The 26,634-nt window shown below is 44.9% G+C and overlaps 1 protein-coding gene across 3 annotated transcripts in view; it reads left to right on the top strand.

Annotated features, from left to right (window-relative positions):
- Window positions 1-26,634, top strand: part of AMOT (angiomotin) — a 57,697-nt gene that overhangs the window by 10,642 nt on the left and 20,421 nt on the right. The window contains exons 1-5 of one of the 3 annotated variants that reach the window (XM_027715991.2): window positions 1,050-1,816; window positions 15,171-15,336; window positions 16,643-17,561; window positions 23,903-24,356; window positions 26,145-26,289. In XM_027715991.2, coding sequence (XP_027571792.1) covers window positions 16,690-17,561; window positions 23,903-24,356; window positions 26,145-26,289 — 1,471 coding nt within the window. In that variant the 5' untranslated portion in view covers window positions 1,050-1,816; window positions 15,171-15,336; window positions 16,643-16,689. Of the gene's footprint in view, window positions 1-1,048; window positions 1,817-15,170; window positions 15,337-16,642; window positions 17,562-23,902; window positions 24,357-26,144; window positions 26,290-26,634 lie in introns of those variants that run through there. The other 2 variants (XM_027715986.2, XM_039388479.1) reach the window with 2 other exon arrangements.

The raw sequence follows: 26,634 nt of genomic DNA, 5'->3' as shown, positions 1-26,634 counted from the left end.
ATCAGTTCTTGCTGCACTTTCAATTATTTTCAGCATTTGGCCATGAAAAAGTGGGTGAGTCAGCCCCTTGGCCGGTGTACGTTGGTATAAACCTGTTTCACTCCACCGGCTCAGTGGGTCGGGTGTGAGACCTTGGGTCTGACTTCTGTGGATGCTCCCACAGGTGCCTGGGTGACTCGTAGGGTGAAGGCCTTACAGCCCCTCTGCGGAGCACCGGGACTGGAGCGCGGCCGAAGCTCAGGCTGGGCCGGAGCTCTGCCACTTCCCCAGGGCAGGGACAGTGCTCAGCAGCGGCGGGGAGCAGTGGGGACACTGGTGGGGCAGCTCTGTGGAGGGACCAGGGTGGTCCTGGGGAGCATCAGGCCCAGCATCGCTGCTGGGCGAGAGGGGATTGTCCTGCTCTGCTCTGCACTAGGGCGGCCTCACCTGCAATATTGGGGCAGTTTTGGGCACCACAATATAAGAAAGATACTATGCCATTCGAGAGCATCCAAAGGAGGGCAACGAAGATGGGGAAGGGCCTTGAGGGAAAGCCGTGTGAGGAGCAGCTGAGGGCACTTGGTGTGTTCAGCCTGAAGGAGACTGAGAGGAGACCTCATTGTGGTCTACAACAGCCTCCCGAGGGACAGTGGAGGGGCAGCTCCGGTGTCTGCTCTGTGTGACCAGTGACAGAACCTGAGGAACGGCTGCAGCTGTGTCAGGGGAGGTTTAAATTGGGTATTAGAAAGAGGTTCTTCCCCCAGAGGGTGGTTGGGCACTGCCCAGGCTCCCCAGGGCAGTGGGCACGGCCCCAAGGCTGCCAGAGCTCCAGGAGGGTTTGGACAACACTCTGAGGGACAGGGGGGGATTGTTGGGGTGTCTGTGCAGGGCCAGGAGCTGGACTCGCTGGTCCCCGCGCGTCCCCCCAGCTCAGGACCCTGCGGTTCCGTGCCCGCACACAATAGCGCGGGCGGGGGCGGTGCCGCGGGCGGGGCGGGCCCGGCGGTCGCTTCCTGCCCGCCCCGCCGAGCGCGTCCCGCGGCCGCCGAGCCCGAGCAGCGGAAGGAGCGGAGCTGCCCTGCCCTGCCCTGCCTTGCCTTGCCCTGTCCTGCCCGTCCCGTCCCGGCCGTGCCGCCGCCCGTGAGCCCGGCCCCGCCGCGCACAGGTAACCCGGGGAGGGAGCGAGCGCAGCCCGCGATGCCTTGGGCCGCCCTGCCCTGCCGGGGCCGCGGGAGCCCCGCGCCGCGCTGCCACTGACAGCCCAGCGGCGCCGCCGACACCGGGACTACGACTCTGCTGCTTTTTGTTTATTCCGCCGAGCTCGAGGGACCGCTATCCTCCTCCCAGGCACCGCGGGCAGGTCCTGGCTGACCGTATTGGATTTTAACCCTTCTGTCTCGGTCTCCCGTCTGAATATATATTGATTTTTAATAAAAGAAAAAGTCCAGCCACAAATCCAGTTCGTATCACATTCCCCTTTCTGTGGAGTCCGGTGTATTTCTACAGATAAAAAAGTTTACTCCCCCTCCTCCAGTTTTATTGACACTGAGGATGAAGAAGGATTTGCAAATGAAAGCGCCTTGAAATACAGCATCTTTTGGAGAGAGCTCTGCAGTTCTCCAGCCTGTTGAGTCTCGAATTCCACCCTTTGCCCCTGCTGAATCCACTGTTCTGCCCTTTACTCTCTGGGGTAAAAAACCCAAACAACAACAACAAAAACCCGAGGGGAAAAAGAATACCTTTGGCAGCAGGGAAGCTTTGTGTGACTGACCCGACGAGCTACAAGTGTCCAGTTTCTGAAAAGAAGAAAACCCTTTTGTCTTCAGCAGATCAGTAGGTAAGAGACTGCTCACGGCACAAGGGACTCTGCATTCATTCATCAGCCTAAACCTGGGAGTTAGACTGGCTCTCCTCTGTCAGCTTTTGCCCATCACTTCTCTTTCCTCTAAAGTTTACTTTTCATCTTGCAAAATTCTTGCAAGGAAAAAAAATTACACTTGTCCACTACCACTGGTAGTAAATTGCCAAATCAGTAGGGATGTACTTGTGTGTAACTGGATCGAGTAAAACTCGGTGGAAGTCGCTGAAGTGGTTTTGTGTCAGGCTGTGTTTGAAAGCAGCTGCGTTTCTTGTGGTGCTCTTTTTGTTGGAGAAAATAATCACAATCATTGTACTTGTAATCCACTTGTTAAGATTGTCTTTGCTTGTTGTGCTCCACAGAGGAGCACGTATGTGCCTTTATGTATCACGCATGCAAACAGGGCTGCCACAATTGGTTGGCATTTCTTGTTTCACACTGGAATTTGTTTTACATTAAGTGCTTTACTACTGTGTCACAAGGTGTAAAAGTGTTGGATCTATAATTAACCTGCCTTAACAGATTATTGAACATGGCCAGGAACACGCTTGGCGTTGTGCAGAGAGAGTATGAGGAGATGTTTCCTTTGTTTTGAGATTTTTTTTTCAAAGTAAGACTGAAAATGCAGTGGAGACATGCACATAATAACTGGATGAAGGCCCAGTCTCCGTGCAGGGAAACATATTTCGCAGAATACTCCTTCCTGTAGGGGCCAAGTGCTGGAAGTGTCCTCGTTTACAACTGATAATACTGCTGTGATTGTCTCATTTTCCTTCTCCCCCGGCTCTGTAACCACATACCCCCTTCCCAAAGGCCAGAGTTTCATCACTAGCAGCCTTTCCTGCAAGGAAAGGACCTGTGGAATTTTGTGTGGCTGGTAGTAGGACTCCTCGTGTCAGAGAGGATTATATTGTTCCCTGTGGAAACACACAGCATCCCCCAGCAGGAGGAACTGCCTGTTCACGTGGTGAAACCAGCCTTAACATCAAGCTCTTCCCCACTGCGTGGGTTTTTCCTGTGGGTGATACAGGAAAAGCTACATTGTAGTCTATCCTGGTCCTCATTCCTCTTTCGTTTTTAATTTTTTTTTTCCCTTCCCCTTCTGTGGAGGGATTTCTGTGGGAAAAGAAGGTGGAAAAGGTGTCCTGTTCCTGCCTTAGAGGAGGGGCAACAAGTCAGCATGCTCTGAGCTGCCAGACCTTCAGAGAACTGAGTCTCTGCTGAGGTGCAGCACGAGGGGACTGGGGCAGGTGACTCTCCACTGTCCATCCCGGGGCAGAGGACACGGCGTAGGTTTTGGCTGCCGTCTCACTTTTTTCTGCCACCCTTGACTTCTTCTGTGGACTGAACTTTTCTACCAGATCTGGATGGGAACACAAGAACCATGTTCTCGAGCTTTCCCTGCACCCTTGTGCTGCTCCTGTGTGAGTGATGGGCAGCATCAGGTTGGTTTTCAGGGCTGATATGAAAACATGAACCCTACCATCAGGACCATGACCCTGTTAAATCTTTGGGCCAGACTTTCACCAGGGTTACCTCAGTGACTGCTCCTCAAGGGAAATAGGGTCATGAGCTGACCCTGGAAAAATTTGTCCCATGGTTGAAGATGCAGATTCATCTGGGACACTTGGTCTCCCTCTCTTTTACTTCCAGGACACTTACATGCAACGTAACCCCTCTCCTTAAAACATTCCTGGGAGCCCCAAACACAACACAGAATAATTTCTTTTTCTTGAGGAAAGTGAGGGATTTACAGATGGAGGAAAGGGGGTGTCTGGTCTTCTCCCAGGCTCTTTGTCTTTCTGATTCTGGAGATGTTTTGCAGGCAGCGCTGCCTGCCCTGGGGAGGAGGCTGGAGGCAGAAAGGAAGCTGGGAGTGGGAGTGGGCAAAACGGGTCATGTAGTGGGACATGGGATTGGAGTGGTGCTGGCACCTCATTGCTGGGCCTGGCTTGCCATGACACTTATTTCAGTTGTGCAGGCTGGTTAATGTACCCATAGGGTGGTTCCCCATTCTGCCTGTCCATGGTGACACACACCATGAGCTCCTGCCACAGATGTGGGAGAACCAAAGTGTTCCTCTTTCCTGAAGCACGCTCAAGCCACCGTGGACTAAAGCTTCGTAGCAGAGAATGCTACAGCTGGACCACAAGGTTTTCATATGGCTGGAGTACAAATGTATAAAAATTCTCTGCAGTCTGTAATACAGCTCAAAGGGCAGCTGATTTAGATGTGCTTGAGTGTTAAGGTCAGGAGATCACATTCCACAGGTTACTAGATGAAAGTGCTTCAAGAGGGCATAGCATAAATATTTGACTCATATAGAAGGGATTGGTGCAAATCCTTTTGTCCCTTCCCCAAAGATGTTCTGTAGGAAAAGCACTGTTAGGAGAATAAAACCCATCAAACAGCAGAAAACTTGTAACTTCTTTGTGCTGGAGGAGGTTGGATGGTAACATAGTATATTATTGTTGAATTCCACTGAAAATCCCCTCATGGGATACACTGTCTTCAAGAACAGTGAAGGGAACTAATGTTTTTGAGTGTAAAATGACTCATAATGCACGGGCTCTTGAGGTTGGCTTTAACATTGTATGCAAACATGGCCAGCTGGTGGGGATCTTTTGGGATAAATAAGAACTATATTTGTACAAGAAGGCTTGAATGATGCATTTCAGATGCATCCTGATTAGCATAAGCCATTCACTTTGCAAAAGAGTAGCCAGAATCCCAGAAGTGGAGATAGTTTAATAGTTCTCTTGTTCTCTTTAGTCTGTCTTGCATCAGCAGACTGACCACTCTTTTTGTTTATTTAGAGATAAGGTTGCATTGCTTTACTGCCACATTTTCCTAACCATGACAGTGAAATTGAGAATTTGCAATCCCCAAGTCCTCAAAGCATAAATGCTTCTCCCACTTCTCTCCCTTCCTTTAGTCTCCAGTTAAGTGTAATGTGTTTGAGTTTTGTTGGTTTTTTGTTTGGTTTGGATTTTTTGTGTTGGTTTTTTTTTGTTTTGTTTTGTGTTTTTGTGGGGTTTTTTTTGTTTGTTTGTTTGTTTGTTTTCGATGGAACGATTTGCACTATTTAATTCTTTATAGGGCCCAGCACAATGATGCCTTGCTCTATGCTGGGGCTCACTGTCACTGCAATGAATGAACAGCTCAAGTAAAATTTGAGCTCATTAAAGCTTTATTTTCTTAACATGGAGCAAAATCTGATGTAGGATTAGGTTGTTGCTGTATTAATGCATACACAAAGATAGGTCTTTAATTCTAGATTTAGCAACAGTCCAAGATTATTTTAAAGTATAAATACTTATAGCTGTGAATGAATTTGTCTGTTCATACCCCTCACGGGGCAGAACTCTGTTGTGCAGTTCTTGCTTCATTCTTACTGATGGCTTTTAAATAGATGCAGAGCTGTACCCTGCTGGGAAGACAAAGCCCAATATAAGAAAGTTCTGACATGTTCAGAGTATGTATTGAACTAAAACCTGGCTCCAAACACCTGTAAAGGACAAGATGCAGAATATGCTGTGTGTTAGGTTCTGTTCTGAATTAAAAAGAAAACAATGACCTTGTTCTTGGCAAAAAGGTTCATGGATTAATAGGTGTTCCCACTTTGGGCTGAAGTGTAAATGCTTTCAGAATAAAGCAAGATGCCTCTTTTCCCCCATCTGACTGTTGTTGCACATTCCCATCTTTCAAGGTATTTTCAGACACTCACTTCTGAGGAAGTCCTCTCAAAGGGTTCCTAATCAAAACAGCCTTATGGATTTTTTTTCTCCTTGTTATTGGGGACAATATAGTGGGAGTGGAATGTCCTTGGTTGCCAATGTTTGCTGCTAGGTATTCTCCTTCCATGGAGACCAAATGTTTGTAATAGTGTGAGAACAGCCATTCTTGGTGATTGGCAAAAAGGTTCAAGGCTCTCTTTCTCCTTTTCTGTCCCCCGAAATACAAGAGAGGACTTGGGTCTCTTAGTTCTTCATAGAAGTGTTCCAAATTGCCTGTTACTGGGGTTATACAGTTTCAGGAAGCACTGGAGGATTTGTCAAAGTGATTTAGTCTGTTGTGTTGAATCTGGGCCACAACCCATTTCTGTGAGCTCTTGCTTTCAGGACTTCTTTGCTTCTCTCACTTTCTGATGAGTAGTTACTTTCTCGGTTAGACTTGCACCTACTCTTGTGCCTCATCTTCCCCGTCTGCACGTGCCCCGTGTCTGTGGCACCGTCACCATGCTGTAGACCTAAATCATTGTCCTTTATGAAGGAGCAGGCACATGGCTGCCCTGTGAGTCCAGTGTGGCTGCAGGAGCTCCTCAGTTGTTAACCCCTTTTACACAGGAGAGAATGTGTTCCCAAGCAGCTCTGGAATGCAGTGCTGGCCACAGGAAGGATTGCACGCTGCAGCCTCTGTGCTATGGCCCTGCCTTCAGCTTTTGCAAAAGTATTTGGTTCATGCTTTGGACAGATCTGATGCTGAAATTGTATCCATGTAAAAGTAATGGACTGTATGGAGAACTCGAAAGTCAGCAAATATCCAGGTCTTGCATATTACTTGGCTCTCCAGAGTAGCCTTGAAATGTAATCTTCAAGACAGAAAAAAAATCTCAACAACTTTGGGGAATAATCGTTTAAACTCGCTTCTAGGAGCAATTAATTTTTAAATCTGCAATATAATCTTTGTCTTACTTGCCTACTATGCCTGAAAGTGAAAGGAGTTTTTCAGGATTGATGAAATTCGTGTTTACATAGACACTTGGATGTAATTTTTTAAGCAAGAATGTATTTGAAATTCTGTGTATAAATGGCCATTCAGGGCAAACCAGACATTTGATGTCAGCAGGAGATCAGTGACTGAGGAATGAATAGGTGAATGAATAGGAATGGAAAAGTCATGAACAAAAAAACCCTTGAGAACAAAATAAAGAGGCTGTGGAAACAAAATTCTCAAAGCCTTAAAATCTTGCCTTAGTAGAGTAGTGAGGTTAATGTGAGGTGCTCATCTTAAGGGAAGGAAGAACATGTGTTGGAGTCTCCTGTGGTGCCTGGGGTCATGAGCACTGGTCATCTCTCCTGATGGTTGTTGGATGTGTCATTCCTTGTTGTGAGCAGCTCCCATGTTGCTTGGTTGGCACTGGAAAAGTGAGGGCTCCCTCCTGTTTCTAGTGGCTCAGTCGTCTCCTGTTTTGCTGGCATGCAGTCTGCATTCTTGGTCCTGAAGAAGGGCTTCAGACATAAATGCTGCCATTCATACTTGTTTTTTTACTTTCTCATCCTCTCTGAGAATGACTGTTGTCTAGTTTGGTTGTGTCTAAGCTTAAAATAAACTTTTGGATTTTTTAGAATACTAAATATCTGAAATTCTTTGGGAGTTTGGAGAAGTCTTTGGTCATTTTCCGTGGTAACTACTGTTGGGCTACATAAGGTTCATCAGTATTGGTTTCAATATAGAACCAGAGTTCTTTTAAGTGACAAAAAATTTCACTGATCTAATAAAGTTGGTTTTTAAATACTGTTTGTATTAGCAAAGCACTTACAGTGTCTAATTGTAGACCAAGATGTTGTTGAGCAGTTCCCTTATAAGAATGTTTATGAATTAAGCTAATTTAGGATTTTGTTTAGTGAATTAATTAGCATTTGTAAGACCTTGTCTAAGAGTTGTATCACAGTAATATTTGTTTGCTTTAAAATGTTTTGTGTCTCTACAAAACTTGTTTTTTAAAAGAATTATTTATTCTCTTAGGATTAGTTACTGTAACCATCAAGGAAAGTAATTCCACATTTCAGTGACTTTGTTCCCATCAGGGTTTGGTGGACTTTTCCTGCTGTTGTAATTTGGGTGGTTCTGTGTTCAGCTGAAACAAATTTGATTGCTTCATACTAGGGCTAGCCTGTCTTGTTGTGGGGCTTGGGAAAAACAGGGTGGAAAAACATATCTTCCTAGTTTTCCCATTGTCTTTTTGAAACAAAACAAAGTTGAAACCTCCTCCGTATTTCTGGAGAGACAGAACTTAAAACCAGTGGGACGTGGCATCCCTGCTCATGGTGGGGGGTTGGAACAAGATGGGCTTTAAGGTCCCTTCCGACCCAAACCAGTCTGGGGTCCTGGGATAGCCTGTGGAGGTACACAAGGAATTAGGAATAGATAATTTTCTGAAATCATCCCCACTGAGTGCTGATATCCTTATTGGGTAAGAACAAATTTGCAAGTCGTTTTACTGGAGAATGATGAAGGTTGAAGAGACTGAGAGCAGTTATGTAGCCTGTCCCATCCTTCCTTTGGATAAGGTCAGGGCCATGGGGAGCAGGCAGAAAAGAGCACTCCAGAGTTACATGGAAAAAAGCAGCTTTTGCTGTTTTCGAGTTGGGATTGGGTTCGGAACATTTGAATCTTCTTTAAAAAAAAGAAAAAATAATAGAAAAATCTTAGCACCCCTGGAGGGAAGAGTGGATTTACCACCTGGTGAAAGGCCAGTACCTTTCTGATTTGGGGAAGTAGGGCTGGCAATGGGAGAGACCACTGGCCCCATCCCGCGCTGCTCAGGTGGATTTTGGAGGGATGTTTCCATGGAGCACTCTCCAGTGGTGGAATGCAGCTCAGGGGAGTCACGCTGGGTTTGTGCCCGAGGGGCCACGTGTTACCTGTGGGCTCTGTGCCTTGGTCAGGTTCCTTTGCTCAGGAGGGAATACTGCATGCCTCTGAATCTTTAACTTTGTTTGCTGCAGCTACTAGGGAGACCTGGCAGAAGTATCTTCTCCAGCTGTAGAAAACATTCAGAAGGTTCCCCTGTCTCCTGCTTGCACAAGGTCTGGGATGCCAACATCCTTGATCCAAACCTTTTAGGCAGGATCTGTACTCACTGTTGCAGTTGCTACAGAAAACTGGCGATGAAGTTTCTATCAGCAAGGAAGAGGTTGTGCTGGGATGGTTTACACAAGGTTTCCTAAGCAGTACACCTAAAAACAATTATTTCCTACTGTAGCTGCATCTGCTTTGCAGTGGTTGTTGGAAGAGTTACATTGAAAGAAATCAGTTCCCTCAGTGACATAGTTGTGGCAACAAAAAACATAAATGTAGGCCAGGACTTAGCCAGTCATTGCTGTGTTAAAATGAATGTACTAATATCTTCCTCCCAGTGTGGTGGTGAGGCTCAATTAATCATCTTACGAGTAATTAAAGGTTTTTTACAAGGTGCACATGAAACCCCCAGGTGGTTATGATAAAAGAACAACACTAAAACCACTTTTGTAACATCGTCGCTTTCTCAAAATGTGGTGGTCTGGATGTTCTGTTGGGTTTCACTGTAATTCATCTTGCTGATCCACGGCACCCACTGAGGTCACTGTGGAATTGGGCTGTACCAGTACTGCAATAGGTTTGTGCCCTTCCTTGAGCCACAGCATCTCAGAAAGAGCATTACCAACTCTGCTGGGCTGACTGACTGATAAGGTACCTGACAACTGATAAGGTACCTGTATTTTAACTGTTTGTTTTTACAAAGGAAAAAACCCCAGCCCTTTAACAAAAAGGAGGGGCCCTGCCTGCCTGTGTTCTGGATTCTGTGACTGGTCCTGTTAAATTCTGTGAAACTCTTTTGTGAAATAAGAAGAGCCCCTCCATATGGGGGCTTAAAAGAGTTTAAATTGTGGTATTGCTAGAAAAAGCCAGAAAATTCAATTCTAAAGTTAAGCCATAGTCATTGTTTTCTTCTCTGCATCCTTCTCCACCTGAGGTTTTTATTTATGTCAACTTAATATATAAATTTTCAGGATGTCACAACTGACATGAGAAAAAGCTCCCTTCAGGTAGTATAAAATGGACATATCTGTTTGGGGATCGTATCTGGGTTGTTTTCAGGACTACTTAAGCTTTTAGGTTTGAATTTTGACTTTATTTTTAACATAGATGGTGATTCCAATCTTTTTCTTTTCTTTTTTTTTTTTTTTTTTAATCTCAGCAGCAATTAAAAGAGCCTGATCCTATCAGTAGGGACAAATGATGCACTGTCAACATTTTGCTCCCTTCAGATAATGCACATGAAACTGGTTTGTGTGTTTGAAGATTACATTTTACTCTCACATGGTTTTCATTATCTGAGAGCCCTGAGGAGAGGCCTGGACTAAATCAGGGAAGGAATGGAGAAACCACACAATGCAATGAAAATGGTGCTGAGGCATAGCTGGGATACTTGTGGGACAGGGGCTGCTGAGACACGAGTGGGGTGCTGCCGGAGCCCCAGCAGGGCATGGAGCATTCGGGAACGGCAAAACTAAACGTGATGGTGAACCAAAACTGCAGCTCGGGTTTGCAGCAGTTCCCCACTTCTACAGGGGTAATAACTGGAGATCTGTGAAGCTCAGAGGAGGTGGATCTTGGTCTGGGAGGCAGCACTCTGAAATGAGAGCTGGTGTGACTCAACCTTTGTAAGCGGGAGCTGGTTTTAGCAAGAAGACATCTAAAAGGTGAGACCTGGGCCTTTCTGGAGTTGGTAGCAGAGCTCCCATTGCCTGTGCTGGAATTTGTGTTTCATTAATGATGCAGAAATTCCAGTACCTGCCCCTAAAGGGTTGTGTCTCTGCAGGTGTGTGAGTAGTGTTAGGTAGCTCTGCATAAGAGTTTAAATAACTGATGTGTTCCTGTAGAAATATTCCCAATAAGAACAGCTGGACTGGTTTGGCTATTAGGACTGGTATATTCAGAATAAATCCTCCTGCCCTTGTGACTTTTAAAATTTTATGGAGGAACTTGAAATTCCATAGCATTCTTCTCAAAATGCTTAAAAGCCATGACACATTCCTATTTATACCGGGCTTTGTAAGTGTTTATTCTTCTCTTTTTTTTCCCCTCCCTTTGTAATATAAAACCTAAATTAGGTTGCTGAAGATTATAGGAACTTCCCTGTGAAGAAACTGATACTTTTTAGTGAGGGAGCTTTAACTCAAAGGTCAAGTAAGGTCTTTTCAGTTTTTTCCTCAGAAATGTTATTTAGGGAGAGTCTTTCTATGTTGATGTCTTGACTTATTTATCTCAGTCTAGGCTGAGCAACTTGCTGCCTTTTCTTTAGGCCTGTCAGGCTTTCTTGTGCTGTTCTGTGCCCAGATCCCAGTGCCATGAGTGTTTGAGGAGAAGGACTAGTGGCTGTTGTTGAGGCAGTTCTAGTCCTTGCTCAGGTGGTCTCTGGCCCAGAGAGTTGTTAGAATTGTGATCAGTCTTTGGGTATTGTGGTGGCCTCTCTCTGTGGTTGCCCCATGATCTAATATAATGGGCATGCATATTATTTGTCCCCCTCCGGGCGACATTGTTCTTGTTTTTCGTTAAAAGAAGGAAGTTTTTCTTGTTTGCCCAGTGACTCTGGCCTTCTGGTATGAAGATGAGTAATGTTGGCACTGCTCCATGCACCTGCTCAGTGCCACCCTCTGAGATCACCTGAGCCCCAGGCAGCAGATCAGGGCGAGCAGGGATGGGACAGTTGAATGGAAGCTGAGGAGATGTTTGTGGTTGGAATCTGAAACCTCCTCCTGGTTAGGAGCAGGTGCTAAAATACTCTCACAGCGCTGGGGTTTGTTGTGTGCTGCCTGGCAGGTTTGGGTGCTGGTGCCAGACATTGGGGACCTTTATTCCCAAGGACTATCCTTGTGAGTATTCTCTCCCTTCCTCCTCCTTGGGTAGGACTTAAATGAAGTAAAGAGCATTTGGTGATAACCTGCACTATTCATTAAATAATTTGGGACCTCGCCCTTGGGAGTCTGGTGCTCCCAGCCACTTCAAAGTGAATGTGTGTGCAGAATAGCCATGTTGTTTCCAGTGGTCTTGGAGACACTGAGGTTAAGTGAATTTTGCAGGATCAGGCGATCAGCCTGCTGGTTTTTGCGTGGGCCACGGAGCAACAGCACGTTCCCATTAACCAGGGGGTGACTCAGCATGGGAGCTGGTCCCTGCAATTGCCTGGGGACCTCACAGCCAGTCCTTTCTGTGCTGTCTCTGTTTCGTGTTCCCCTCCTCTATTATAGCGTGCAGGTATGTCTGAAGATAACTCTGCACCTAAAAAACCAACCTCAGACTTCATCTAGCTGATAACATCCCATCACCTGTTGCCAACCAGGACAAACAGTATCACGTGCACGTCTTCTAAGAAAAACACAGAATTACTTTGCAGAATTTGCTGCTGGAGTTTGAAGTCTGTAACTGGATTGTTTTGTGTATGAGTGACTCAAAATTTAGGAGTAAAACTGAAAGTGCTTAACTGTCCTCCAGCCCTATTGAGGTGGTGAACCTGTTCTTGTCCCACCTGATGCATAAGATAATTAGCTCCTTGGCTAAGCAGTAATTCTGGGCAAGTATGCACAGGCTGTCCTCATAGGGACTCTTGCATTCCTCTTAGTTTCACAAGCTAAAGAAAGATCTTTCTCTTTGCTTGTGAGGTTATTATTGCTCCATGCAGGTTAATTGAGCTATAGCATTAGAGGCACTCATCAAACAGTGGTGAGTCGCTCACTTGTCTAAGCTTGTTTATTTTTATAATGCTGAAAAATATTTGCATGCTGTACAGAAATGTGCTGCTTTGATTCCCTACAGCCTGGCAGTATTATCATTTTTAATTCTTCATTAATCTTTCTTTCTCATGAGGGACTGGCAAGGTTCCTGTGCATAATTACATGATCTTTAGGACAGAAGCCTCAGCTACTGGGTTTTTACACAAAGCCTTACAAATATGAGGCTTTTCTTCCTTAAATAGTACCCACACTACCTCCCCTTTTGTGCCCGTTCTTGATCTCAGCCTGGTGAAACACTATTTGCAATTCCTTTGTTAGTTCTACCAGCTCTAGGTTCTGATGTTTCCTCAAGAGCTTTTCCCTCAAGTTGCCACGGATAATTTCAGACCAGAGGTTAGGATGATTTCAGACCAGAGGTTAGAATGATTTGAGACCAGAGGTTAGGATGAGGTGTCAGACGATGGAACTGCGATGCTCGGAGCAAATTGCGAAATCGGTTCTTCCTGGGAAATCTCACAGTGGTTCCTTGGGTTAGAATTGATCTAAACGTGAATTTTCCACTGCAAAAGCAAGGTGTTTCTAGGCTTTTTGGCTATGGAGAGTGCACCATCTAATCCATAAGCCATTACAGTTTGGCAGAGTTGTTGGAAGTCTGATTTCAGCCCTGTCCTTCATAATAGATTTAGACTAACCTCCCAAATGTGTCTGTTTAAAATGTCTACAGAACCTTTCCAATTTCCTTCCAGGTCTGTTATAACAACCTTTCCAATGCATTTCACTAATTTCCATCTTTGGCACACTGCAAACTGAAATTGCTGGAAGAGCCTAACACAAATTGAGTTTGGGTCCAAATAAATAACACATGGGCTCCAGCATCGCTTGTACTGTTCATTTTTGTGTTTTGTTAATAGAAAAGTTAACTCACTGGTTCTGCCAGGAGTTTCCAGCTTGCTCAGAAAGCAGATTCCAGGAATGCTGCCACCCAAGTTAGTTGCACAAGATTTTCTTTGTTAATTAAACATAATGGGATAAAACTGGAAAAAATAGCCTTAATGCTATTAGTTGGTATTTGTTAGCCAGAATATTGTTATAGTGTATCTCAGTCCACCTTTTGTCTTGGATTTCCAGGCTGATTCCAGGTACATCCACATTAAAATTAAGTAGTATTCAGTTCCAGCAAATGCTTTCAGTGTGAACTGGGGCCTCCCTTCATCGGCTCAGCAGGATAAGCTGGTAGTGCTGAGGAGTGAAGCTCTGTGTGTGAAATGGTTCCTTGAGCATTTGAAGGAGTTAAACATGCACAGATTGGATTTGTCTGTTGAGAAAAATCTGTAAGGCAGAGAGGCAGAATCTCAAGCTGGGTTGTATCTTCGTATTAAAAAAATAAACAACACTCCCCCCACCCGCTTAGATTTTTCCAGTTGAGACAAAAGAAATCTTTGGGTGGAAAGGCAGCATCATATTGCATAATAAAAGCCTTTTTATGCTCTAATAAAAAGGGTTGCTCAGGGCAGCTTGGTTTAAAAGAAATAAAAAAAAAAGAAGAGTCAGTGATGATCCTGGTGTGAGGGGGATGAGGAATCCCTAACTTCAGTTGTGTAACACTGGGAAAGAGGTTGGAAATTGCTCTAGTTATCTGCTATCTTAATGCCTGGCTTAAAGGTTCTTTACTGCATATTTGCTGGCAGCTGTTTTCAATATATCCCTCTTGAACTAAGTCACCAGTTAAGAATTTGACATTAGCTCTTTTTTTTCAACCACCATCTTGAAGTACCACACCACACAACACTGCCTTGTTCTCTCCTTAGATATTGTTCATGTGCCTTGAAATTGCTGTTGACACCTCAAGTATTTAACTTGCAGATCTGAGATAATTTTCGTTGGGTGTGGATGTGTGCCATAATAAGTCAGAGACAGAAGTATCCATGTCTGCATTCCTTCACTACATCTGTTCATTTTATTTTTTGCAACATTCCAGGAAATTAGGTTAAATTATACATATCAATGAATAGTTTTGTGTTTTCATTGCCTTCCCTTTAAGTATGAACACACTGAGTGCACAAGTATCTTTCTCTTCTTTTGCATTATTTGCCTTTTTCTTTAGGACACCTTCAGTAGTAGATTTAACTGCTTGAATAACACACCTAAATGCACATTTTTTTATGTTCTCCTGATTTTCCACTCAATGGTTAAAGTTTCTTTACTGCTTCATATTCTGAAAGAGAAAAGTCACGTAATTAAAGAATGTTTTGGGAATTAGAGCTGTGCTCTGTATTATATTTCTGGCATAAACCCTGTGTCCTTTTCCTCTCCTCACATTCTCAGTCTGTAAAATAAAGCTAATATTCGTATACCGATCATTCTCACAGTCATTTCTGAGGCACAGAGTGTTGAAGTTTATAAAGTATTTCACTATCACCATGGTTCATCAAAGCATTTCTGCTGATACAGTTTGAAATGCACAGCACCACAGGCAAAGGAGCCACAAGCACAGGGCATCCTCATCTGTGTCGCAGCTTTCATTCCGAGCAAAAAATAAAACAATGGAGTTAAAGAATTAGCGGGTTTTAATCACTGTTTCACTTGGAGGCACAGATGGGACAGAGCATTACTTGGCAACGTTTAATCTTGGAGCAGAAATGGTCATGATTAAAGCAGCAGCTGGAGTAGATTGCTAGGGACAGGGGGATTCATTCATCCTAAAGGGATCAAAATTATTGGGCTCTGGGAGAAAACAAGAAGCTACAAAAGGAAAATCTGAAATATGGGCCAAGGTTTATTATCTGTAGGGTCTCATCTGCTAATTAAAATGATGTTTTCAATGCTTTCCTCAGAATTATTTTGGAAGGGAGGAGAGTATCAAGTGATCTGGCCTACTGAAGAGGAGCCTGAAGCCATCCCTGAGTGGAAATTTTGGACTTGGAGGAGGAAGGCTGAGTGTGTCCCCACATGTGGCAGAACTGCTTCTCCTTACCAGGGAACTCCAGGTGAAGGACATAGGTATGTGCCTCTTCAGACTTCAGAAGAGTCATGTTCCAGGCCAGGTAACAGGGCTTAACTCCTCCTAGCTTGGTGAGGCAGCCCAGAACAAGGTGGATTTTAACTTTCTCTTCCTTAATATTTGTAGAAGGCTTTTGTCTCTGTATTTGAGTCCTTGTGTTTCAGGGGTTGGCTGTGGAGGTGCAGAACAAAGCAGAACCTTCAGGTGTTGACTCCTGCAGTGCATTCCTGATTCTGCCACGGAACTTGTTGGAAGCAAGTTACCTTTTGCCAAGGGACAATGTTATATAGGAAGAAGGTGTCAAAATAAAGGGCTAGAATACCAACATGTGTTCTGCTGTCATGCAGAGCCACAGTTTAGCCCACAAGTGAGGCATACCCTCTATTCTGAGCTGCTCTAGCTCAAAAGTAGCTCTGCTTTCAGTTAGATGTCTCAGAGGTATTGTTAATTTTTGATATTTCAGCTCATGCAATACCAATGGGCTTGAATTTCCATGACCAATTCCTGGTTCCACTGGGAGACTGACTGAAATGTAATCCCTGTTGGTCACTGGCTTAATCTGTACTTAGGATGTGCTTGACATTGGCTCTTTGTGTTTCTCTCATTTGGACACAGTGGTTTTCCCTGCCACTCGGAGGTCTTTTTCTGTTCCTTAGATCAGACAACTCTCTTTCCTCCCCTTGCATTTGCATGCATTCCACTGACAATATTTAGGTGGGTGAGGATTTGGTTGCCTTTGTGTAGCAGGAAGTTGCCGAGTCCTCACTTGCACCGAGCGTGGTGTTTTCTGCAGCAGGGAGAATAGGTGCTGATCTCACTCTGGGCATTTCATAACTCTGAAAACCTGCTGGCTAACGAGGTATTCATTAATTGCTTTAAATGATCTAAGCGAAGAGATTTTTTTTTACTTCCTTTGAACCATATGCTATCTCAATGGGGCTCTCTTTTTTTCTTTTTCTTTCCCTTTGTAGCAGTTTGAGCCACATTAGAAATCCAAAAGCGAACAGGTCTCAGGCATTTTTGCCATCATCCTGTGAATTCCAGGCCTCCTTGTCTGAGGTATTTTCCATGCGTCCCTACACTCGCAGTTGATCGATTTGCCTATAAACTTGCGAGTCACCGTTCATCACCTTTCTGAGGCTTTGCCCCCTGGCATGCAAGTCGTTCTTAGGATCTTAATGACTCCCATTGTTGTGGGAACCTTTGGTAATGGAACCTGCTTCTTTTCTGTATTTCGAGCCATTGCTCTTAAATATCTCTCGCTTGATCCACCCAGGCGCTAATAACCGTGTCTCCTTCCCTTAGGTCAAGGGCAGCTTTTACATTCCACCCAAAAGGCACCAGAGTTTGAGATGAGGAATTCAGAAGAGCAAGCAGCTACGACAGTTTTACAGCGCCTGCTGCAGGAGCAACTCCGATACGGAAACCCAAATGACAACCGTAACCTTCTTGCCTTACACCAGCAGGCCACAGGGAATGCCCCCCCTTTCAGCAGCACCGGGAGTCCAGCATCTCAGAACGAAGGGCTGAGCTCCCAGGACCACCAGCTTGTGACTCATGCTGCCCGTCAGGAGCCCCAGGGCCAGGAGATACAGGTGGACAACAGCATCATGGAGAAGCAGCTCTCCCCGCGGCTCCAGAACAGCGAGGACCTCCCGACCTACGAGGAAGCCAAAGTCCAGTCCCAGTATTTCCGGGGTCAGCCTCACGCCAGCGTCGGGGCAGCCTTCTATGTAACGGGGGTCACCAACCAGAAGATGAGGACTGAGGGGCGGCCCACGGTCCAGCGGGTGAGCCCAGGGAAGGTCCACCAGGATGAAGGACTGAAGGACCTCAAGCAAGGGCACGTGCGCTCGCTGAGCGAGAGGTTGATGCAGCTGTCCTTGGCCACCAGCGGGGTCAAGGCCCACGCGCCGGTCACGAGCGCGCCGCTCTCCCCCCTCTCTCCACTTTCTCCTCAGCAGTCCAGTGACCCTTATAAAAATTCTGGCTCCAATGAGTTCTACAAGAACTCAGTGCAGCCCCCTTCCCAGCCCAGCATGAAAGGAATGGAGCAGCGGGGTCCTCCTCCCGAGTATCCGTACAAAAACGTGTCCACCCCGTCTATGAACTGCAAACCGCAGGACTCGGGACATTTCTATAGTGACCATCGCATGAGCCAGCAGGGAAGATCTGATGGGCCTATGATGAGGTATCAGCACCCCCCTGAGTATGGGTCAGTCAGGTAAGCAAGATCTTAAATTCCATGACAGCCACATAGGGAAAGACAGTATCAAACTCACTCCTGAAGCAGGTTTTCTTTCAGCAAAGATCCCATCTTTATTGTGGGAGATGACATGTTGTGTTCATCCACGGACTGACTGGAAGGACTGTTACCTGGTTCAGTTGTTGACTAGAGAGGACTGACTGTTTTTTATTAAAAACCAAACCAAACAAACAAAAAAACCCCAACTAAGCAAAACCCCCAAAAAAAACCCTCAAAACAAGCTGGCTTGATTTTATGGCATGGGGAAGTCTAATGCTGAGGCTCCAGAGCCTTACAAAAGCTTTGCTACGAAAGCCAAAGTTATGGTGTGATTCATTGTAGAAACTTGCAGTTAGTTACTGCGAGACTTAAGCTGTTGTTTAATTATGTCTGTCCAGAGAAAAGATTTTTTTAAAAACTTCATCACATAGGAAAGGAGAAAGTGAGTGAAAGCGATAAAGGTGCAGGTAACAGAAATCACCTGAGCTTCCTGTAGAGTTTTTCAGATTTTGTCTTCAGTGGACTGAAGTGTAGGAGTGGAAAATGGAGTGTGCTTAGTACCTCATCCCAGACCTGCTTGTTTAGCTTTTGCTCCTTTTCCTTGCCTCATTTGAAGTCTCAGCCTGTTCTGGTTCGCTCTAGATAAGGAGCTGGACTTGGCTTGAGTCAAACTCTGATGTCCATGTGGGGGAAGATGAAGTTTTCTTAAGGTGGGCTTAAACCCCAGCTTTACTTTACCTGTTTCCATCCCATCCCATCTCTGTCCAAGACCAGGTGGGATTTGGTGTAATGATTTTGGGCTCATTTTGAAGCTAAAAGGCTAATACAAAGGAGCAACAGGATGGCATTGCTGCAATAAGTAAATGGTGAGGTCTCTGTGGGTTTGTGTTTGCAGATATTATGTTGTGTTCTGAGGGGAACATGATGAAGAAACCTGTCAGTATTTGGGAGCAGATTCTGAGCTTTGTGGAATTTGAATCTGCTCAGAATCTTCCTGGTCCTACGAGGAGCTATTTTCAGAGTTTGTCCACCATTGTTTGTGATCTGAAATGACTTCAGCAGCATACAAGCCTGATGAAAAGGCCCTTTGATCTGGCTAAATAAATAATAAAGAGGCCAGGAAAAGGGGAAGTAAAGGGTTTAGGGGGGGTAATGATTGTAGAAGCTTGTTGCAAATGTTTTTGAAAATTCAAAGGCCTCAAACCTCTGTCACACAGGACAGGGAAACAGATCCTCGATGGTTATGCTTCAGAAATACTCCAAATATATATGCAGTGAAAGTGAGGCTTAGCCTGCTTGCCGTTTAAGGGAGAGGTATTTGAAAACACGCCAATAGTCAGCTCCTCTAGACAGGGTGATTTTTGTCTGTATTGGATGGATCCTGGCTGCTTTGAAAGAACATGGTGGGGGGGAGCGGGGGGAGGAGAAAGGTTCAGCTGGCAAGGTTTCCAGTAGGGGAAGCAACTGAAATTTGTCTTCAAAGCATTGGGAATCTAATGAGGTTACTTTTTAACCTAAATAGCTGCACAGAGAAGAGGTTTCCTTTGCAAGCAAATGCTGAAGTAGAACAATTGCAAGACTAATCCATAAATTACAGAGCAGCGTAGCAAGGGAAGGGAACGAGTCCTCTATTCCCCTCCCTCTCCCACACGCTCTAAGAGAAACTCAGACAAGAAACCTTCTGTGTTACTAAAGGTGCAGCTGGGTGACGGTGTGGGGATTTTAAAGGCATACAGCTTTGGGGAGAGAGTTTGCCTCGCACGGGGGGTGCCTTTGCAGTCTTCAGTTTTCCTGTGCTGCAGCTCGGTGTTTATCGGGATTCATTCGGGTTGGTAAATGTGTGCATTTTTTGAACTGTGCGTCAAGGAAACAAAGCCCCTTCTGCTTCTGCTCCCGAAGCCACACCCTTTTCTGCGGGTTTTTCCCCTCATTGTTCGGGGGAATTTGAGGGTGACCTAATGATGCAGTTAAATAAAACTCGTTGAGCAAGATAAACATTGGGGAATTCACAGCATTCTCATGCTTCACCCTCCCCAGTCTGGGAAAGGAATGGGCTGTGTGGTAAGTTTAAACCAGTCTGCAAACAGTTTGCCTCACCTGCTCCTGGGCGGTGTAAGTTTGGGAACAGTGTATGTTGGTAATGATGTCGGTTTAATGTAAATACCAGGCACGCTGGAGGCATGTGTGCTGTTATTTGGAAATTTTCAGGAAGGTTCAGAAAGAGGACTGGCTGCATGTGAAGCTCCAAAAATCTTTCCTGTTCTTTCCCTAATATCTCCACTGCACTTTGGGGATGAAAACAAGCCTCCAGGCCTAACAGGGGAGGACGGGTGCCTTGGACTCGGTGTCCAGGGGCTTGCAAGGTCTCCTGTGAGAGCACAGCAAGAGCTGATGCAGTTTTGGGTGCAGAGGAAGTTCCTGTCTCTCCGATTCAAGTGCCATCCTCTGTTTGCAGCCCAAGCGACTGAGCTCCTGCTGTGGTGATTAATCCCATTGACTTCACAGAAAGTTTTTGAGAGGGAGGTCTGCAGAATTTGTCCCATAATTAGTAAATCACTTCTGTGCACTGCGTTCCCCTGAGCAGCATCAAAGTGGGGGCTAATCAGGTATGACTGGGAAGCAGAACAGAAATGTCTGGCTTTGATTTCGGCTGTGTAATGGAGTGGAGCCTGCTCCCTCCCGCAGCCAGCGCTTCCTGGTTTGTGCAGGAGGGCTGGGGAAGAGAGGGGAACTGGAGCTTCTTGAACACAAAACAGGCAGGAAAAAATCTAACAAGCCAGAGACCTTTCCTGAGCCCTTCATTTTTCTGCCTTCCCCACTGTGTTGCTCTACCCACAGATTTGCTGTGTGACTCCGCAGTCCTGGCCGCCTCAGCACTCCTGATAGCTGGGTCTGCTTGCAGAGCTGCCTCACTCCCTATCTCTGTCTTCATCACTTAAAAGCTGAGGTGACCCTTGTAGTTGCAGAACCATAAATCCAGGTTTGTACTTGGCCCATGTGGAGTGTTTCTCTGATACTCACCAGAGACTGTCAGAGAAGCAGATTCTTGCGTGATACAGTCTGCAAAGTGAAGTGGTGCTTAAAGTTATGCTTTCAAACTTAAACACTTGTTGGAATTATTGCTCTGAGGTCTTTTTTCCTGCCTTTGGCTTTTTCAGGTCTCTATGACACTGAGGCAAATGGAAGCAGATTGCATAGCTTTGTTTTCCATGTATTTTGAGAGACTACGTTTTTTCTGAAGTGGTTAGTTCAGATAAACTTTTGATTACTAGTGGCAGGTTTACCCAAGGACTCATTCTGTTGTGAAGGGAATTTTCTATTTCCATTCTATCAGCAATACTGTTGGGTGACACCAGTAGTCATTTGAACCTTAAAATTCGCAGTCTGGCCTGAAAATCTTGAAAAGTCCAGTTGTGTTCATTTACCTTTTCTGAATCTCTCAGCTCAAAATTGCTTCACCAGAGGAACAAATTCTTCCGTCTTCACGTTAATATGAAAGAATCTCACAGCCAGGTATTTTGTACCCACAAAATATATGTAAGTATTTTATAAGACAAAATTGTAAGTAGTGGGGATGCTAAAAAGTTCTTTGAATGTGTATGTAAAACTTTACATACAAAATCTTAAAAGGTCTAGTGTCACTGTGAGGTTACTAGGATTTTTAAATACATTTTTTTAAAGGTAGGATGTATTAGCCCAGCCATGTTATCTTGTTCTGCTGGGAACATAAATGCATTTTGACAATCAGAAGCCCTAATGCTGTTGGTGATGCCACAGAACTAGAGGTTCCCAGCTCTCATGTTTTAGCTTGAGCCCACAAGATTGCTATAATTTCAAGATTATGGGAGGCTTTGGATGTGAGTGCCAAGATGCTGGATATCTTGGAAATATATCTTGTTTAGAAATACCCGTGATTTCCTAGAGTTGTTCTTTACAATAGGTGTTTGGTGGTTTTTTTAAAATCATCGCTAGGCATGTCAGCACGACTGTCCCTTCAGAATTTAAGTGCTGCTGTTGTTTTTCTTTGGTCATCATTTTGTGCCTTTCATTAGTGCTCAGGATGGCAAGATTCTGCCTCTGGGTTTCTGAGAGCAGAATAACAGATGTTTCTAGTCAAATAGCTCGAATTGTTAACATTGGCATCTAAATAGTCCTCCTTAGGCTTGTAAGATTAACTCACTGAGAGCAGTGGAATGAGTCTCTCTGAGTAACTGCTTTGGGTTGTTTTCAGACTGGGAGAGAGTATTTTGTAGGTTGAAAACTGGTTTTTTGCATCCACGAGGCACGCTGGCAACATAATTCTTTTGATCTAGCCTCCATGGGTCTTCACAGATTAAATGTCACAGCAAGGCTATTCCCTAATTGATTATAACATCAAAGCAGAGCTGCCGGGTGATAGGTAAAGAACAAGCTCAAGGAGATGAGTGGTTTGTGAGGATGCAAAGTTTTAACTCTGCATACAAATGGGTGAGCTAAGAATGGAGCTGGAAACCACCTAAGACAAACCAGATGACCTTGAGCATGGCCTGTGATGGTTTTGCCTCATTCTTCATTATGAGAACTGACAAATAAAGTTGATGAAATCAATGCAACAATAAGTAGAGCTGCCCTCCTGGGAGGGGAAGAACCAAATTGCTGCTACTAAACTGAACATTCCTGAGGAAATTAATTGCACATCACTCTTCTGCATGACCCCTGAGATCCTCGTGCTGCGTATGATAATTTCTGGGGAAATACAGCTCCTGAAATGATGTTGCTGGCAGGGACCACATTCACCTGTGAGCGTGGGAAAGAGAGAAACAGAAGCTAGAGCAGTGATTCTTTGTTTTTTCCTAACTGACAAAGGCTAGATTTGTTTCTCTGTTAAGGAATTGTCGCATGAGCTTGGAGGTTTCCATACCCCTTGTCTGCTGGGAAGCAGGGAGATGAGCCATAAGGTGCCTGTGCTGGGCTGGGGACGTCTGAACTCCCCGAGCGCTGCCAGCCAGATGTGAGTAATGCCGGTAATGCCGGAGCTTCCTCTTGGACAGGGATGAGGAGTGGATTCCTTCTTTCTGCGGAGAACAGGAAGGATGATGCTGCTTCTCTGCACTTGGGCTGAGCAGCCCGTTGTGTAACCCTTTAGTTCCCAGTTCATGCTCCTGTTGTCAGTTCCTCTAAGGCTCCTGGTGTCCTTGTCCAGCCGGGTCCCTGCAGGGTGTGTTGGGTCCCTCCCGGGAGCACAGAGGGCCGTGGGGATATTTTGTAGCAGCCACGGCCAGGTGGAACAACAGTGTGTGCTTTTCCAGCTGCGGGGTTGAACTGCATCCCAAAGGGTGGGAAATTTTACCAGAGCAGCAGGAGTGGTTCAGAATATGTTTAACTGCCAGAGTGGGTCTGCACTAGGCTGAGCTCCGTGCTTAAGAAGAGACTGGCTGCAGCATGGAGAGGGAGTGACTTCAACTGTTAGAATAAAGAACATCCAGAGAAGTTAAAGGTTGAATGTCTTGAGAGGAGAATGCAAAAGCTGCCTCCTGAGGTCATCCAAGCATGATAAATCCACACAGTCTCCTAAGAAAGATTTCTTACTTGGCTAAAGCAGCAGAAGTTGAGCTGGGGATCTCCAGAGCCTGGGAAATGTGAGCTGGTGTAGCTTGGAGTTAGTTCTGTGATGGACTCAGGTTGCTAGATCTGTCTTTGATATCATGCAGAGGTTATTGTTAGGAACAGTAAATATACCCACTGCATAGGACTGAGGAGGGTTTGAAATCAAAAGGCTGCTTCTGATTCTTAGGTTGGTTTTCAGATCTTTTAACTGTCTCACGTAACCAGGCTGCAGCTTCTTGGTTGATAGTTCAGAAAGCTCAAATCAGTAGTGCTGGCATACTAGCATCAAGCTTAGCCAATCCTTTTAGCTCTGTATCCTGAATTACAGAAAAAATTCATTGTTTTCTCATGAGAGATGGCACTTAAGGCCATAAGGGCAGAACAAAAGAGCCCGTTCCTAACAGTCCTCGGTTGAGCAGTTTTATCTGCAAAGTATGGTGAAAAGTTATGAAAATAATTTTGGTCAACAGTTGTTGCTGGACTTTCTGTTAGTGTTTGTCTAAAAAATAGTCTCCAGAGGAAAGACCTTTGTGCACTTAGAATATATTTTCTGATAAAGATTTTATTTTGAAACATTTTTAAAAACAAACATATAAAATTGAAGAAAACCTCACACGAGTCTTTTGTGTAGGAAGGCCTGTGCACAGGAGCTACCTGGGTCATCCCACACCTTGCCACTGGGTTTTTGCACCTTCTGCATGACTGTGATGGAGCCTCTGCTCTCTGTTTTCCAGGCAGAACCCAGATGTGCCACTGCAGTTACAACAGAGACCACCTCACCACCACAGCCCGACGTCTTCCTTGACGTCCCTGGGATCTTTGACTTTGCTTCAGTCTCCGCCACCATCTAGGCTGTCCCCTTCCCAACATCAGCAACCTCTGACTCCAAGCCAGGCAGATCCTGGCATTCTGCCACGGACCCAGCAGCCTTTCTTGTCCAACCAAGTCCATCAGGGAGATTTGTACCGGCTATGCCAGCCCTTCCTTGGCCCGCAGCAGCAGCAAGGCGACTCCTACTCAGTGATGCCCCGGGCTCAGCAGATCCCTTCCCCATACCAGCAGATGCAAGTAGATCCTTTTGCCATCGTTTCCAGGGCCCAGCAAATGGTGGAAATCCTGTCAGAAGAGAACCGGTCTCTACGGCAGGAGCTGGATGGGTGTTACGAGAAAGTAGCCCGGCTGCAGAAGGTGGGTGTGTTTGGTGAGAATTCAGGCACTCTCCCATGCCTGGTATAGTCCACAGTTGAATCACCTAATCTGTGACCGTTACATTCCTCGCTTAACAAATTTATTAACTACTTCAGAGTCTTTCATATGCAGATTGATTGGTCTGTATCCTGTCCCTTTGGACATCAGCTTAACTTTGTCAGAAGATAGAAGCAAAGCCTTCGGTTTTCTGCTAAGGGTTTATTGACCATGCTCAAAAGCACATCCTCATCAGCTGCTGAAGAGGTTGACTGCTTGGCTTGCTTGGTTAAATTAAGGCTTGTGTCCAAGATAGCAGCAGGTTTCATTTCCCTTAAAGATTTTGGAGGCTGCAGGAAGGACCTGTTTGGACTAGCACCAGACCATAGTCACTCTGGAGGCACAGGGGACATTGCTACAAAACTGGTCGTCAGGACAGAGTGCAATGCAAGTAGTGCTGCTATGGCTACATGAAAGGCATTTGGACTGCAGAACTGGGACTAAAACTTCTTTTGTCACTGTCTCAATGCCACACAACTTCCCTGAAAACTTAATGTCTTGATTTGGACCCAGCTATTTGCCACCTTTGGCTTTATGAAACAAGCAGAGTATATGATGCTAAAACATTTAAAAGAAAATATCCCAGTGAGACCCATCATTAACGTGCATGTGTGGAGGTGTTTTCATGCTGCCTCATAGAAATAACTTCTTGATGACCAGTGGTTTAAAGCTATGCAGCAGGTCAGCTTTGCTTTTACTTTGCAGCTGTGGAAAGGCTGATGCTACTTCCAGTTTAGGACTTTGTGGGCCTTGCTGTGCTCTTTGCACTGACCAGTGTCCAGGGCCATGAAAATGTGTGACTGCTTGAAACACGTGTTTGAGTTCAGGTGACCAGCGTGGCTTTCCACGCTCATTATTTGCTATGGTACCTCTTCTCAGGGACATAAGTTTGTTTTATTGTATTTTTAGAGGGTTCTTGACAAGGAAATGCTTTAGAGAAGTATTTGACAGCTTCCTGATAATGACAGAAGGATAAAAATGCACTTCTCTCCTCCTCCCTGTTGATCACTTGCTGTAGACAGTGCTAGTGGGGTTTGCTGTAACACAAATCCACACTTCCATGGCAAACCATGGCTAGTGAGGAGAGTTAGAAGTGAATCTCCTTCTGCTCTGAATGATCAGAGAAACTTTACACTGAAGGCTAGAAAGAAGGATAGAACATATTCTACTGCAAAGTTTTCCTCTCCCCATTTATAATTTGCATATTTAAAAGCACAGCTAAGTTGTAGGAGTGTAAACATAGAAGATCAGGAGATTTTATTGTGAATTTTGGACCATTACAACTATCTACAGAGTTCCTCAGAAATGCAGGGTGTGTCACTGGGTTTTTTCGGCATAGTTTGATCTACCTTTTTTTTTTTTTAATTTTACTTACCTGATATTGCATTAGCTATTTATATAAATGCTTTTTACCCAAACTAACTGTAGTGTCAAACTGCCCCAGTCTTGGAAAAAATATAGATTACATTTGCACTTCTTCAGTTTGCTATATCCGTGTTCTCATCATATTGGGGAACCAGAGTGAGAGTCTGGAAGGAGGGTCCAAAACTCTGTTTCAGACACTGGTATTCTTTATACAGATGGATCCAGACCCAAGAGTGTTGTTTTACTTAGTTTATAAGTGTAGGTTTCTCTCAATAAAGAACACTTGAGAGAAAGTAATCTCGTCTGAGACCGAACAAATACTGTTAGTGATAAAATAGTAAGTGCTTGTTTTCACTTCCACTGCAGCTGGAAACAGAAATTCAGCAAGTTTCAGAGGCGTACAAAAACCTGGAGAAATCATCCTCTAAGCGGGATGCCCTGGAAAAGGCCATGAGAAACAAACTGGAAGGAGAAATTCGAAGGCTTCATGATTTCAACAGGGATCTAAGAGGTAAATGAAGTAAATCTTCTGTTCATCAGTGTTGGTTTTTTTATTATACTTACTTGGCAGGACAGCATTTTGCTGCAGAATTCCCTGTGTCTGACACAACTGGAATATGATGGGATACTCAGGACTATTCAGTAGTTGGAGATTTGAGGCACTTGCTGGGAGAATTGAAAAAACAGGTTTAGGAGAGTGCTGTAGTCTTTCATTTCCAGCCTGTTTCTCATTGACAAGAAGCATGTGATAAGCCAAATACCATAAACCAGATGCAAGCCTGGAATTCTCTCATGTCTTATATCCTAGAGATAATTTGTACAATTTGTTCAGTTTGCACAAATGGAAAGAGGTTTT

Source organism: Pipra filicauda, unplaced genomic scaffold (genome assembly GCF_003945595.2).
Source record: "Pipra filicauda isolate LSUMZ 115617 unplaced genomic scaffold, ASM394559v2 scaffold655_size181804_pilon, whole genome shotgun sequence".
NCBI lineage: Eukaryota > Metazoa > Chordata > Aves > Passeriformes > Pipridae > Pipra > Pipra filicauda.
Note: the sequence above shows the minus strand (reverse complement) of the source record. Positions and strands in the feature narration are given on the sequence as shown.